This window comes from Sander vitreus, chromosome 7 (assembly GCF_031162955.1).
Source record: "Sander vitreus isolate 19-12246 chromosome 7, sanVit1, whole genome shotgun sequence".
Lineage (NCBI taxonomy): Eukaryota > Metazoa > Chordata > Actinopteri > Perciformes > Percidae > Sander > Sander vitreus.
Genome location: NC_135861.1, coordinates 11,841,372 through 11,856,131, shown reverse-complemented (window position 1 = coordinate 11,856,131; position 14,760 = coordinate 11,841,372). Strand labels below are relative to the sequence as shown.

The 14,760-nt window shown below is 39.8% G+C and overlaps 1 protein-coding gene across 1 annotated transcript in view; it reads left to right on the top strand.

The window, feature by feature from the left end:
* Positions 1 to 941: 941 nt before the first annotated feature.
* The window catches only part of gnas (GNAS complex locus), a 31,678-nt gene continuing 17,859 nt past the window's right edge, over positions 942 to 14,760 (top strand). The window contains exons 1-4 of the mRNA XM_078254608.1: positions 942 to 2,636; positions 8,725 to 8,797; positions 14,200 to 14,254; positions 14,372 to 14,491. Coding sequence (XP_078110734.1) covers positions 2,498 to 2,636; positions 8,725 to 8,797; positions 14,200 to 14,254; positions 14,372 to 14,491 — 387 coding nt within the window. The 5' untranslated portion in view covers positions 942 to 2,497. The remainder of the gene's footprint in view (positions 2,637 to 8,724; positions 8,798 to 14,199; positions 14,255 to 14,371; positions 14,492 to 14,760) is intronic.

The window sequence follows — 14,760 nt, the reverse complement described above, 5'->3', positions numbered from 1 at the left end:
GGCCAACAACCTCCTTCCCTCAGTAAGAGCATTGAAGATGGGTCGTGGCTGGGTCTCCAGGCCTGAACCCAATAGAAAATCTTTGGAGGGAGCTGAAAGTCCGTATTGCCCAGCGACAGCCCCGAAACCTGAAGGATCTGGAGAAGGTCTGTATGGAGGAGTGGGCCAAAATCCCTGCTGCAGTGTGTGCAAACCTGGTCAAGAACTACAGGAAACGTATGATCTCTGTAATTGCAAACAAAGGTTTCTGTACCAAATATTAAGTTCTGCTTTTCTGATGTATCAAATACTTATGTCATGCAATAAAATGCAAATTAATTACTTAAAAATCATACGTGTGTGATGTGATTTTCTGGAGTTTTGTTTTAGATTCCGTCACTCACAGTTGAAGAGTACCTATGATAAAAAATTACAGACTTCTACATGCTTTGTAAGTGGGAAAACCTGCAAAATCGGCAGTGTATCACATACTTGTTCTCCCCACTGTATATATAGTAATAACATGTATTATTAATACTATTTTGTATTGCTTATTATTAGATGGTGTAAAGAAAGATGCTTCAAACCAACAAATAATCAAATATGCCTACTACAACTGGAATTCTAATTTTCAGATGCCATTAAAGGTTAAGTTATATCACTAATCTTTTACACAACAGAACAGATTTGTGTTTTCATTTCATGAAGTGAAAATGTGTGTGTGTGTGTTTATTTTGATTAGTGTTGGAGGTTTGGGGGTGTCCTCGGTGATAGGCCGTACCTCTGGGAGCCCCTGGCCCAGCTGCTGTACATGACTCCCACTCATGGATGTATAATAACGCTCCCACCCTTCAAACCGTGTGCGGTTGTTTTCTTTGAAGAGGGCGCCGTTTTCTCCGCAGAGCCGCGCGCGCCGCTGACCGTGCTCTGCGCCTGGGCCACGTGACGAGGCGAAGCGGCCTCTCCTCTGTCGGTCCTTCCTTCCCAGGGTTCAATGAGCGCTGTGTGGCCCCACCCCGTCTCTCTTCAGCGCTGTCTATCTCCTCAATGTAGGCTACTATTCTCGGAGAGAGAGAAAGGGAGAAAATAATAACCTCCAAGAATTGGTTATTCCTGTCTTTCACCTTCCACGACCAGCGGCCAGGAGGGGAGCGGCCTTCGCGGTGGGAATGTGCTGCTACAACAACCCCGCGTACTATTTTTTGTGAATGTAAATGCACATGCAGTCTCAAGCCTGCAGCCTATTTACCCAGCTCGGATTCAAGAGGAATATAGCTATATATAAATGTATGTTTGTATGAGAGTGTGTATGTGGGTACACACATATAGGCCTTATGTAGGCTATAAAAACTGAGCCTGACAGCTGGGTTGCTTTTTCACCTGCAAGAAACGTGGATACATTTCGAGGGATCTTGGTCACGTTTCCTTTTTCTTTTCTTTTTTCCGTTTTTTAATGATTTTTTTCGTGAAGGGATTCATCGAGCCGAGCCGGGAATAAAATTTAAAAAAAACCAGTATCGGTGCGCAGTTTGCTCTGTGGTGATGTGAGGGGCTGATAACACATTTCAGCAACAAAAGCGAGGGGCAGGGAGAAAGAAAGGCCCTTTGGAGGAGAAAACAGCAAGGAACAGCCATCACAAATAAGGAGGACAAATCGGGGGGTAGGCTATTGGATCGTTTCGGAGTTGGAGGTATTGGGGGGATCCAGCCGAAAAGACAACCGCAGTGAGTTTGGAGCTGTTTTGGGTTGATTTGATGCAGCGAATGAAAAGCAGCCGGATGACGACGGAAGCAATGAGAATATCACACATGTAGCTCGTTTGGGTGTAATACCATTTTCCTTCCTCCTGTCCTGCTGGGCCCCCCGACGAAGACAGATAAATAGATAGAGAGTATTAGTGTACACCAATGAAAATGTTTATCATGAAAGGAGACGTGGAAACGACCCGCGCCACTGCACGGGCGAGGTTTTCGGACACGCCGAGTTTGGCTCCTTGTCACGGGCAGCAGTGAGACGCAAGACCCGGGCTTTTGGAGATGCAAATTAGGCTGTTTATTCTGCCTCCGTTAGAGGTGAAACCCCGATTTTTGGTGTCTTAACAGACGTTGTGGATTACAATTGTTGGTGTTAACGTTACACAGTTAACGGGGAGACGGTGGGAAAACAAAACAAAAACTATACTGCATGTGAAGGAGGAAAAGCCCGAGCAGGATTCAACAAACTGAGAAGGCGGCCTCGGTGTCGTCAGCAACAGTATCCTGCCCTTTCTCTGACAGCAAAATCCGCGTTATGGACAAATAATTTCTACAGGGCTGCACCACGGACAATTTTGGAGCAGGCCAGTCACGTTAAACTGTGTAAATGTGGGCGACATTGCTGCCAATTCCGCATGTCAAACGAGGGCTCTAGACTAGTTTAGTTTATTTATTTATTTTTCTTTCTACATACCCCCTCCACCTTCTCCACTTCTTCCACCTCCTCCCCTGGACCTCCTTTTTTCTTTTTTCTTGCGGGAAGATGGGTTGTTTGGGCAACAGTAAGACCGAAGACCAGAGAAATGAGGAGAAGGCACAAAGAGAAGCAAACAAAAAGATAGAGAAGCAGCTCCAAAAAGACAAACAGATATACAGAGCAACACACAGACTACTACTTTTAGGTGAGTGTGGTTATTAATATATATATATATTTTATTTTTATTTTGTTTTCTATGCTTGCTACTTTACAGGCAACTCCTCAGTCTGCACAGTTGAGGCTCTGCTTCCTCCCTGCATAACCTTCTGGGATGTTGTTCTGGGAAACATTGTCGACAGTGGGACTTTGCCATTGCATAAGGCTAAAATGCAGCACTGTGCTGGGTTTTCAGCATATTGCTGTCAAATCAGTCTGCCAATACCAAAACATGCTGTAGCAGAGGCAATAGGTTGGGTTGAGAGTATACTGTACAGTGATGTAGAGGTAAATGTATAAGGTGGGTTAACTGCTGTCAGTGGTCGTCATAAGAGAGACAACCACTCACATCAATACAAACTGGGTTTATTGTCATTTATAGTTAATTTATGCATGTTTTTAACAGAACATTTGGGACTTGCATAGCATGAGTGCAGTATTCACTTTAGTCTTAATTATGCATATAGGCCTGGAAAGTTAAACTTGACACTACTTTTGTATTATATGCCAGTTTTAGGGCGTGTCGCCCAAACAGTATCTTAAGATAATATAACTGTGTGTTGTGTGTCAGAGTGTGAACTGGAGGTGGGCTGGTTCTCTACATTACGTAAGAGACAAGTAGCGGTGTCTAACTTTCCCCACCATGCTCTCTTCTGTACCCTCCTCCTATGTCCATTCGCAGGCTTGCCACTTCTAAGAAGCTGTGGTGTTCTTTGTTAAAATCATAATGTTTGATTACAGGGACACCAGTGAGGGTGCGTAATGTACGACATGTCTGTATTTATGTTGGGAAGGAAGTTATGGTGACTTTAGGAAAGCAGAAGGACAGGACCCATATGAAAACCAAAACAAAAATGTCTGCCGTAAAGTTAGTCGCCTTTCATTTTTATGATCTACTAGTAGACTGATTTATCATGGACCTGTAGGCTGTTTTTTGTGATGTGTATACACACAGTGAACAAAGCCAAATTAAGCATCAAATTGTCACTCTCAATTCAAAACTGGTGCCCCTGAAAAACTGTAAGCTAGTCCTTGTGCTTGGTTTGTATCCATGTTGGGAAAAGACGTATCTGAAGTGGAACAATCCATATTCTTACCATAAAGAATCTAGCAGTCAGCAATCAGGAACCAAAACATGGTCAATTGTTCAACATTTGTGGAGTCAATCTTTACGTTAATTGTAGGTGACACACAGATATTGGCCATCTTTAGCGTGTCTGCCCACTAAGTTGAAGTTGTTAATCATTGGATTATATTGCTCAGTATAATTGTAATCTGCAACTTGAACTACACTGGTCATTGGATTAAATAGATCACCTAATTAAAGTATTAATGGATTTGTGGCTCATGTTAGCAAAGTTTGTTTTACTTTGAAGACTGGCACCTGCAAAAGGAGTGATGATGCAAAATATGTGTTGTATTGAGGGATATAAGTTATTTTTTAAGTCCCATGTTGACAAAGTAACACTTTTACTAGTCTATATCCACGACGTTCCACTTCCGGGATTGGTCTGTTGCTGCCGGAAATTCCGCTAATGTCACTCTTTACGGTCGGATGTCCGTTACCTTCCGTTTTCTTTGTGTGTGATTTATGAGGACTATGATTAACTGCTCCTCAGATCTCTGCAGGGTAGATCCAGACAGCTAGCTAGACCATCTGTCCAATCTGAGTTTTCTGTTGCACGACTAAAACAACCTTCGAACGTACACAAGTTCCTCCAAAACAAGTTCCTTCCTGCACCGTGGCTCCGTCTGCCGCCCAAGATGATTGTGATCGGTTTTAAGCCGATAAACCAGAGCGCGTTTTTTCTCCCATCCCGGAATACTGTGTGGACTAGCCAGACCCTCCTCCACAGCGCTGTGGAGGAAGATCTGACAATGCGAGACTACACTTTTACAGGCTAGACTCTCTATACATATATATGATGACCTTTGGGTAACATTCTTTTAACCAAAATGTATCTATTGGTCTCTATCTTTAATCAGCCAGTGTATTTGTCTTTGTGTTGTGTTTTACTTAATCTGACCCAAGATTCCCTTAAACGTGTTATAATTGAGGAGAACTTTTTGGTAAAATCATTGCAAGTATTTGAAGTGACAGTGCAATTTTACTGCAATATTTGTAAATCAAAGGGACAATCCTGTGTACACAAAGATCTGCAAATGTTTGTTTTATATGGTAATATACACAGTTATCTGTTATTTAACTGCAATATATGTTAAATAGACTAACAGTGTTCGACCCTTCCCAAGAGATCATTCACATTTTAGTTAATGAGTTCACGACTTTTATCTGACATATTGTTTACATATGTGTCTGCTCTACAGTGGTAACTTGATACTCTATGTATTTTCATGTCTCGGGTACAGAATAGATTGATTTACCACTGATGTTATCAGGAAATTTGTCATTAAGGTTAGGGATCCTTCAGAGCGGACCGATCTGCAAGCAACCATGTTAGCTGTTAACATAATAACACATGAGTTTTCTGATTTGTTTCATAACTTCCAGATTTACTCTACTCCTGACCTCTGTACCTGGTCTGTATCGTGTCGGATGAGAGTTACACACTTACACTTTTTTATTTTTGTATTGGTGTTATTTTAGAAGTATGACTCGGTTATTAAAACTCTATTGGTGTGGTTTTAAACTTTCAGTAGCATATAGTCAGACTGTATGAATATTTTCTGTTGGACATACAGTACCACTGATGGCCAGGATTCTCTTGCAGCATTTGAGAATGTTGCTTTTGCCAAAGGCTTGCTTTGCAGACTATAATTTAGCCAAACTTCTCAAATGCATCAGGGTTTAATGCTGTCTTCACAAACAGGCTAAAAGTATGATCTGGAAATATCCTAAAATAATTAATAAATAAGACTAAGAATCTGACCAAGCCATTTAGGGCTTACTTTAAAACCCGTTTTTAATACTTTGTACTATGGAGACAGTTCTGGTTCTCAAAAAGAATCCGGTTCAATACCACACTTGATTGAGTTTGTGTTTTTCAAACATGCTACACAAAATGGTTTCTCGTACACAAGAAGGGCAAGCTACACTATTGTACTTTACTATTTCATGCAAGTATTTATGCAAGATGCTGTGGCATTTTTGGTTCATCATGTAGTGTGGGAAAAGACGGGGAGATGGGAGAGAGAGGAGGGCTGACATTGTGACATTAGGTCATCAGGCAGATTTGAGAGCATGATGTTTTGAGTTCATGGTATGCACTGTAGCTTGCTGAGCCACCAAAAGGCCCAAACCCCAGACTCTTCTGTGGCATGTCTGTTAATGTGTCTGAATACCACAAATACGTCTCATGGGTAGGAAACGCTGGCTATTGATTGTCATTAAATGATTATTTACAAATGGATCAAATCTTTAGGTCTCTGCCTTTACCAAACAACACAGATGTGGTCACAGTTGATGTCCATTTTTTTTCCATCAGAGAGATCCAACAAGGCCAAGAATAAAGTCTCATTACTGAGATGCCATGCCTACATCTTCATATCAAATTTTAATATTGGGACTATTCTCAGCTATAATCATCTGTGTTCAGAGAGTTGTTGGATAACGGTGTCAGTACATATATTTATCACTACTCCAAAAATCACCAAAAACTCATCAGGGGCTCCAGCCAAAAATGATAGCCATGTCCTTCTAAACATAGTCACATGCTTAAGCAAAAGTGTTTTTATAGATTTAGCTAAACATAACCAACATTGTCTTAAGATGAGACACATGTAGGTACGAGAATTATGTATAATAATTTAGACATACTGCATTTTATTTTATTTATTGGTTTATTTTACAGTGACACTGTACTATGAGAAGCTGCCTAGGCCAGAATTGAATACTTCACTTGCACATATATATATGTACTGGTACTAAACACTTGCACATACATACTGTATATACTTCTCTTGCATATACATATATACTGGTACTAAACACTTGCACATACATGCATACTTCAGTTGTGCATACATATATACTTGCGCATACATGTATACTTCACTTGCGCACACATGGATACTAAACTTGCGCATACTTAACTTGCGCATATATGGATACTTCACTTGTGCATACTTCACTTGCACATACATATATACTTCACTTGCGCATACATGGATACTTCACTTGTGCATACATATATATTTCACTTGCACCTGCATGTATAATGTGTGAGTTTATATGTATGTGTGCATATGTATTTACATATGTGCATGGGGTTGGTGTTTGGGTTGGATGGAGGAATGCATAAACACTGGACTTTCACTCAGGAGGTTGGGGTTCAAGTCCAGTCCAAACCATAGGTCAATTTGTTGATCTAGTTACTTATTTATTTCTAACTTAACTTTCGTAACAAACATACTTATTTATCCCATCTTTTTGACGTTAACAGCACACCAACCGCAAATAACATAAATGATGAGGTTGAGACAGGTGGAGGCAAAATGCATTATGGCAGTCAATAATGCAGCTCATAACTCCAGAGACAGCTTTACCTGAACTGCATTATTGACTGCAATAATGCATTTTGCCTCAAATTGTCTCAACCTCTTCATTAATGTTATTGGCACCTTGTTGTAGAAACTTCAAGTTCACGTCACTAAGTTGGGATAAATAAGTATGTTTGTTACAGAAGTTAAGTTAGTAAAGTTATCAATAAATAAGTCACTAGGTCAGCAAATACACCTATGGTTTTGGACAGGACTTGAACCCCAACCTCCTGAATGTCCTGTGTTTATGTGCTCCACCATCCGCCCCAGACGCGTCATTATGGAACCCACGTAACTTCTAGGAAAGGTCCGCCCTACGAAGCAGCTCGATTGGTTGGGGTTAGGCATTGACCTCGAGTGGTTAAGGTTAGGATAGCCGATTGGTCAGGGGATAGGACCTGAACAAATTGGGTTACGTTACCTGGCTTGCGTAAGCATGGACGCCTTGCCAATAGTAGTGTGTGTGAATGCCATTGAAGGGCGTGCCTTTCCTAGAAGTTGCGTGGCTTCCATAATAACGCGCCCCAGACACCAACCCCACGAACAAACATATATACATACTCGCACATGTAATGCATGCGTGTGCAAGGGAAGTGTATATATGTATGCACAAGTGAAGTATCCATGTATGCGCAAGTAAAATATTCAATTCTGGCCTAGGCGGCTTCTCATACTTTAATACACACTGCTGCAAATACACGAGAGTTTGTTAAAAGGCCATTTTTCCATCTGTAGTCCCAGGACAGATTTGACATACCTAAAAAAGGGGTAAAAGATGAATCATTGTATTACAGAGCAAGAGATGCAAGTTTCATTCTTAGATGAGTGTGAGCCTTCCACAGACCTGCAGCATACAGCTAACTTGCTAGCAATGCTAAACTAGTGTCTCTTAATGCCTTTTAGAAGCATCATTTTTATATATATATATATATATATATATATATATATATATATAATATATAATTTTTTTTACAGTTTACTGTGTGTTGACAGCCAAATACCACAGACACGAACTGTGATCACATTTTCCTCACAGGACACAAAGATAGATAAATAAATAAAAAAATAAGATATATGATGAGTTATTTTTTTATTGACAGCTATTAACACCTGCTTTTAAAGGGAAATGTTTAAACATGCCTTTTATGGAAAAGTCTACAAGCAGTCCTCATTGGGTCTTAAAATGTAATCGTGTGTTTGTGATCACAGTATCTAGTGGAATAATCCAGTTTATTATTTCAGCCATGACCATGCAGCACTGTCCTTGCCTCTGCTCCCAGTTTTCCCAAATAACATCAAAGTCTTGTATGAAATTAGCTGTTTGTTCATTGAAAGAAATAGTAATTCACAGCCCAAACAGCTTATGAAATTCCAAAAACCTTTCAGTGAAATACAGTGTCTATATCCAAATATGGTAAATAGAATTACTGTACACATACTGTAAAGTGACATTTCAGAAAATTTGTATGGTCTGTATCCCAACACTGTATATTTGTGTGGTCTTGTTTCACATGCCAACAGATTGCTACTCTCTCTCTCTCTCTCTCTCTCTCTCTCTCTCTCTCTCTCTCTCTCAGGAGCTGGAGAGTCAGGAAAGAGCACCATAGTGAAACAGATGAGGATCCTACATGTCAACGGCTTCAATGCAGAGTAAGTATGATATGAGTAAAGTAGCTGAAGCCGAGCATGTATCCAAAGTCGGTTGAAATATTAAACAATTGGCCAGCATGCAATGGATTGCAAGATACTGACAACCAGTATTAGAGGAGCATTAAAATGTGACAGTCCTGTCACCCATCACCATGATGTGCTTGGTTTATGAAGTGTGGACTGAAATGGGATGCAGTCTTTAGGTTTATAAGGCGGCTTTTTGGATCAAACCGTACTAGTCAGCCGGACTACACAGAAAGACGGTGTGGTGGCCTACTCAGACTGGAGTGCAGAAATTGAAGTTTTTACCCTTGAGAGGTAAACTCAGGCTACATCTACACTACTACGTTTACATTTTTTTTTTTAGACAAAAACGATCTCCGTCCACATGAGTTTTAGCTCCAGTAGCAGAACTAATCTCCGTCCAAATTAACACGCCTGACAACGGCTATCACATGACCATTCGCATACGCCGGACATGCACGTGCCGGTGTAAACAGGAAGCAGATTGTCTGATGTCACTCTGCAGTTGAAAATCATAGCTGTTTAAGTTGTAAATCCAGAAAATACTTTAGAGAAAGAACAACATTAGCGAAAAAATAAAACCAGGGATTTATTTGCTTGGACCGACAACGAGGTGGAGCTGTTATTGAAACGTATGTAAGCTTACCTAATCGATTCCAAAGGCCTCCGTTTCCGCCCGTCTAGACTACAAAGCAACCCTGGAGTTTTCAAACCAAAATTTGGTATGGGTAATTTCCTTTCCATTAGTAGCACATGTCAGGTACCCCACCGCTTATAATATTTATAAACTGACACTACAGTTAGACAGCTTCATTTATGGTCTGTGTTACAAGAAACAAACAAAGACATAAGTGTAGAGCACAAATACAAATAGAACAATGAAATAAAGTAACAAAAAAAAGAAAAGAAAAAAGAGATGACTATAATTCCATAATATACTTCTTTTTTTTTTACCCTGTCTGCGTTGCACTATGCTTGGGGGCTCTGCTTTCAGCCAGGAGGCTGTTATTGTCTTTTTAGCTATTAGAAGTAGAATCCTCAATAAGGAGATCAGGCCTCTATCTGTCATTTTCTCAGGAGGTATACCCAAAATGAACAGTGCCAGATCCAAAGTTACGTTAATGCTCAGAATCTGCCCAACCTGATAATTGTTATATTTTAGATAAAATAACAAGCCAGCCTGATCTTTCTATAACGCTGTCATGTGTTTAAACACTACTGTTTGAACACTAATCTGGTGACCCAAACAGTAAGACAAAAATAGTATCTGGGAAAGAAATATTCCAGATACTATTTTTTCCGGTGTCATTAAAAGAAAAATCTTTTGCCCCTTATTGTCCGAAGTCAACATTCTCCTGCTTTCAAGCATGTAAATACTTAGAGAAGAGTCCCGCACACTGACCATTACGCAAGCAATAATTTATTTAGAAAAATATGTTTCGGTCTCAGACCTTCATCAGGTAAATATTTTTTTTTTAACCTTTTTAGACAAACGTATTTTTCTAAATAAATTAAATCTCTCTCTCTCTCTCTCGTGATGGGGATGGAAGCATCTTGCAAGGTTAGACTAGAAAATCAGCACCTAAGGCAGACAAGAGCATATGACCCAGCGTGTGACTCCACAACACTGAGCTGTGTGTGTGGCAATATATGTGTCTGTGTGTAAGGTGGATGTCTTCAATAACAAGACACACATACAGCATTATCACTTCCAATTAGATCTGTGACATTGATTGAATTATTTGGTCGATTTTTGTTGTTGCTGTTGTTTACTAAGCTACAGTATGTGCTGTATGGCTCCTTTTGTTTCCTTATGTTTGGTAAACTTACATACATGTTGCTCCATATGTATGTGTCTGACTGTTTTACTTGTGTGGTCAGATGTCATCTTTTAAAGGGATACTTCACAGAAATCACAGAACCATTGTTGTATCATAACAATATGGGTAGTATGTGCGAACGAATTATGGTATACTTTCCTCCATCTTGCCAGCGCCCAGATCTCCGTGCTCATCTCCTAGCTCAAAACGCAGCATCGGGACAATTTTCGCTGCCTTGAGGTTCTGTTGCTCGAACTACAGCTTGTATTTCGCATACAGACATAGAGTATAGAAAGCAGATTTTTTTTTTTTTTTTTTTTAAGAAACGTGTACTAGCTTAATGTTTAACTGTAATACGAGATTGTTTGGTGCCAGTTTTCTGTGAAATCCTCGAGTTACGTCACCAACCAGCGGGAACGTTTATTGGTCAAGTGTGGCGCTGTGCATTCTGGTATTTGTATGTTTTCTTCCCTTTGAATAGATAGGAATACCACAGCCCCTTTTCTCTGTCCATGTAGCACCAATTTAATTTTTTTTTTAATTTGTAACAATGAATCACCTTTTTTGTTTTTGAAGATCCGCTCAAACCAAAACGACAGTCTTGCAGGCCAGTTGCAGGACATACATTTACTGATATGGGACTAAAAGAGTTCAATAACGCCTGTGGTAAAAGATTTTGGGTGAATGGATTGAGTGTTGTGGTAACCTCAAGGTCAGAGTAATTGGCTTATGACCGGAAGACTGCTGGTTCAAATATCTGGCCTGATTTGAAAAATGAATGAATGAATGAATGACTGACTCAGCTCTCTCTATTCCTCTCAACTATGACTAAGCTTCCCTTAGACAAGGAATGTAACTGCCATCACTGCAACTGTTAAGTGGTCAAGAGGACTGAAAATGTGTGGGACAGTTTGGGTTTTTTTTATCGCCGAAAAAGCTCAGATAAACCCAAAAGCTCTGTGATTTGATGAGAGCCGCCAGACTGAATCGAAATGGTAAAGTTGCATAAAACCAAAACAATGTGCTGAAAGATGCTAAATGCTCCACATAGCTGAGGGGAACTGCAGAGAGAATGTCGATTTTTCATATTTGCCTTTTAACGTTTGCTGGTTCCAGCTTCTCAGATGTTCTTATTTTGATATTAAATTTAAATTGCCTCGACTTTTATTTTATTTTCCTCTTGTATCCTATGATGGCCATTTTCTCACTATTTCTTCACATTGTATAGAATATAGAAATGATTGATTGGTTAACTGAAGATATAATCGATACATGCTGCAATGTTACTATATAATGTTGCCCTGCCAATATTTGTGCATCCATGGGACATTGGTTCCAGCTATGCATGTTTTTTTCATTATCTCTTATGCTGTGCACTTCAATGCATTGAACATAAATTTGATTATTATAACATTTTGCAGACAAATCCATGTCATGACACACTGAATGATATTACAGAATTTTAGTTATTGTGATATCGATTTCAGCCCTAGTCCCTGTCATCTGCATTTATTCACCTTAACGTATCACCAGACATCGTCACTGAAGCATGTTGTGTCATATCTATCCCCTCTCTAACTACACACAGGCATGCAGTCTTACTCTCACGATTGGAGAGTACACACACACACACACACACGAACACGAACATGTGATTTTTAATGACTATCAGGTTGAAAATGTAAACAAGGCCTTCTCAATTTCCCTTCTAACTCAATCAACTTTGTCTTACCCTCTCTCTGTTTCTCTTGTGTTGTTTTGGTGCACAGTGACCTCACAGGCTTCTCAGACTCTTACCATTTGTCAATGAGTATTACAAAGATTGTATAGTAAGTAGTAACTGTATTCTCAGTCTACGTATATTTTTCGGTCCAATACACAAAATATTTTCACTAAAGTTTAGGTCAGGCCTTTCTGTTCCAAATTCTGAACAGGATTTGTAGAACTAACTTGTAAATTGTGGATTTTGGTTGAGGCATTCCCAGGTACACTAGTAATTGTAATAACAATCCTCTCGTTTTTTTATGTTTTTTGTTGCATCTGCTAGAGAGCCAATGTTGTGACAGATATCTATAAAATCATTGCAGTGACATGGTGGCTTGGCACAGGAAGGTGTGCGTGTGTGCTTGCATATATGTATGAGAGTTTATGTGTATTTTGTGTTTGAGTGTGGTGTAAAAGAATGCGTTCTCAGTATTGACCTGGCGGTTTGTGTTCGGTTGGATGTAATTTTAAGATCATGGGCTCTTTCACTTAAGCCGATACATGTTAGCAAATCTTGTTTGTTCATGTAAGCTTGACGAAGAGTCTACGCTACGTGACTGTCTACTGTCCTTGACTGTAGGTGGCGATATTGTTGACATGTCTGCATCTGCATGTCTAATCGCTACTGCAATTGCTTTCCTTGTATCTTTGGAATGATTTGATTTGAAAATCTGACGCAAACATGCAGCCCTGACCTGGACTGTTAAAGCAATGACCCGCTCATAGATTTGACCCGTTAGGTGAAGTTGTGAAGAAATTGTGTAGCCTTTGTTTTCAGATAACAAATGGATGAGTCAAACTTTAGAATGCAAATTGAACTGGTCTAAAGAAATTGATAAACCTATGCATAAATTTGGTCGAGTGCAGCGGAGTCCCTTGTGAAAAAGTCAAAATTGTCAGAAAGAGGCCCGTCTTGCCCTTTGTCATTGACTTGCGCTGTTGTCCTGGCAGGCTCAAGGTGAAAGATAGGCTAACTGGCTCTCTGGTTTCCCTTAATAGAAACATTTCTATCACAGCGTGTCCAAATGTCTTGTACAAACGGCTATCTTTCACAGTAGACAGATATAATTTCTCTACCACACGTGCCAATGAAGGTCTGTTTACCCTTCCCAGATCCAAAACAAACTCAATGCAGCTCACTGTAGTGTGCCATCTCATGGTAACATGGAACTCCTTCCCTTAACTTTACTAAAACGATTCTTGCTAACTAAACCCTTATTTGTGTTCAAAAGAAGAGCTGGTTGTCTGTGGTAAATATAAAACTGCCAAGACATTTGTTCCCTGTTTTCGACTAACAATTGTGACAGAATGTCGGTCATGTCTGTGTGTGTCTGTGTCATGTCAAGTTTTCTGATTTATACCATTATGTCTATATTTCAAAGTGTTTGTATTACTTACTGCATTTAAATATCAACAGTTTTAGATTATTCTGCTATATTTTGTGATTATTGTACGTTTCTGTCATGTCATGTGTGAGCACCTTTTACATGAATACGTCTGCATAGTAGCTAATACTGTGTAAAGACAAAAAAATTAATTAAAGGGGCGCTCCCCCAACTTTATACAAGTGTTTTTCTGTATAAGGAATGTGTTTCAGGACCACATTGGTTTGTAGGTCTGTCTGTGATGAGCTCCACATAGCACAAGGCAGTGGATACCAGTGTACCATTGTCTAAAAAATGCAATCTTTGCATTTCTTACATTTGGTGTGAAGAAACTCTTAAGTCTGTGTGGTACTGCTGTACATCAATCCTCCCTAACATGGTTGTCACTGAATCTGTGTGTCTGTTTCAGAGAGAAGAAGCAGAAAATTCAGGACATCAAGAATAATATTAAAGAGGCCATTGAGGTAAGTGGTGAAAACACCAAAATAGCTTAAGATACTTCATTAAAAAAATCCTGACTGTCCATCTTCTGCCTTTATGTTATCCACACTTAATTTATTTTATTTGTGTGTTTGTAATAGACCATAGTAACAGCTATGAGCACCCTGGCACCACCGGTGCAGTTGGCGTGCCCACAGAACCAGTACAGGATCGAGTACATCCTCAACCTCGTCAACCAGAAGGACTTTGAGTTTCCGTCTGTGAGTAGTACAATATCAATCACACACACACACACACACACAGACCTGAGCAGTGTCCAGCGTAAGGTCATGTATATATGAGAGGAGTTGCTGAGCTCCTGGATCATGGCGGCTCGACTGGCCACAAATGAAACATGTCTGGGCCTTATTCTTATTTTGGAAGTTTTACTATGTGGCATGCAGTTTTAGCTTCAATTAAATCTACCATGTACTTATATTTTGATCTGCAGGTGCAGGTATCCTCAGCTGTGTGTGTGTTATAGTAGATG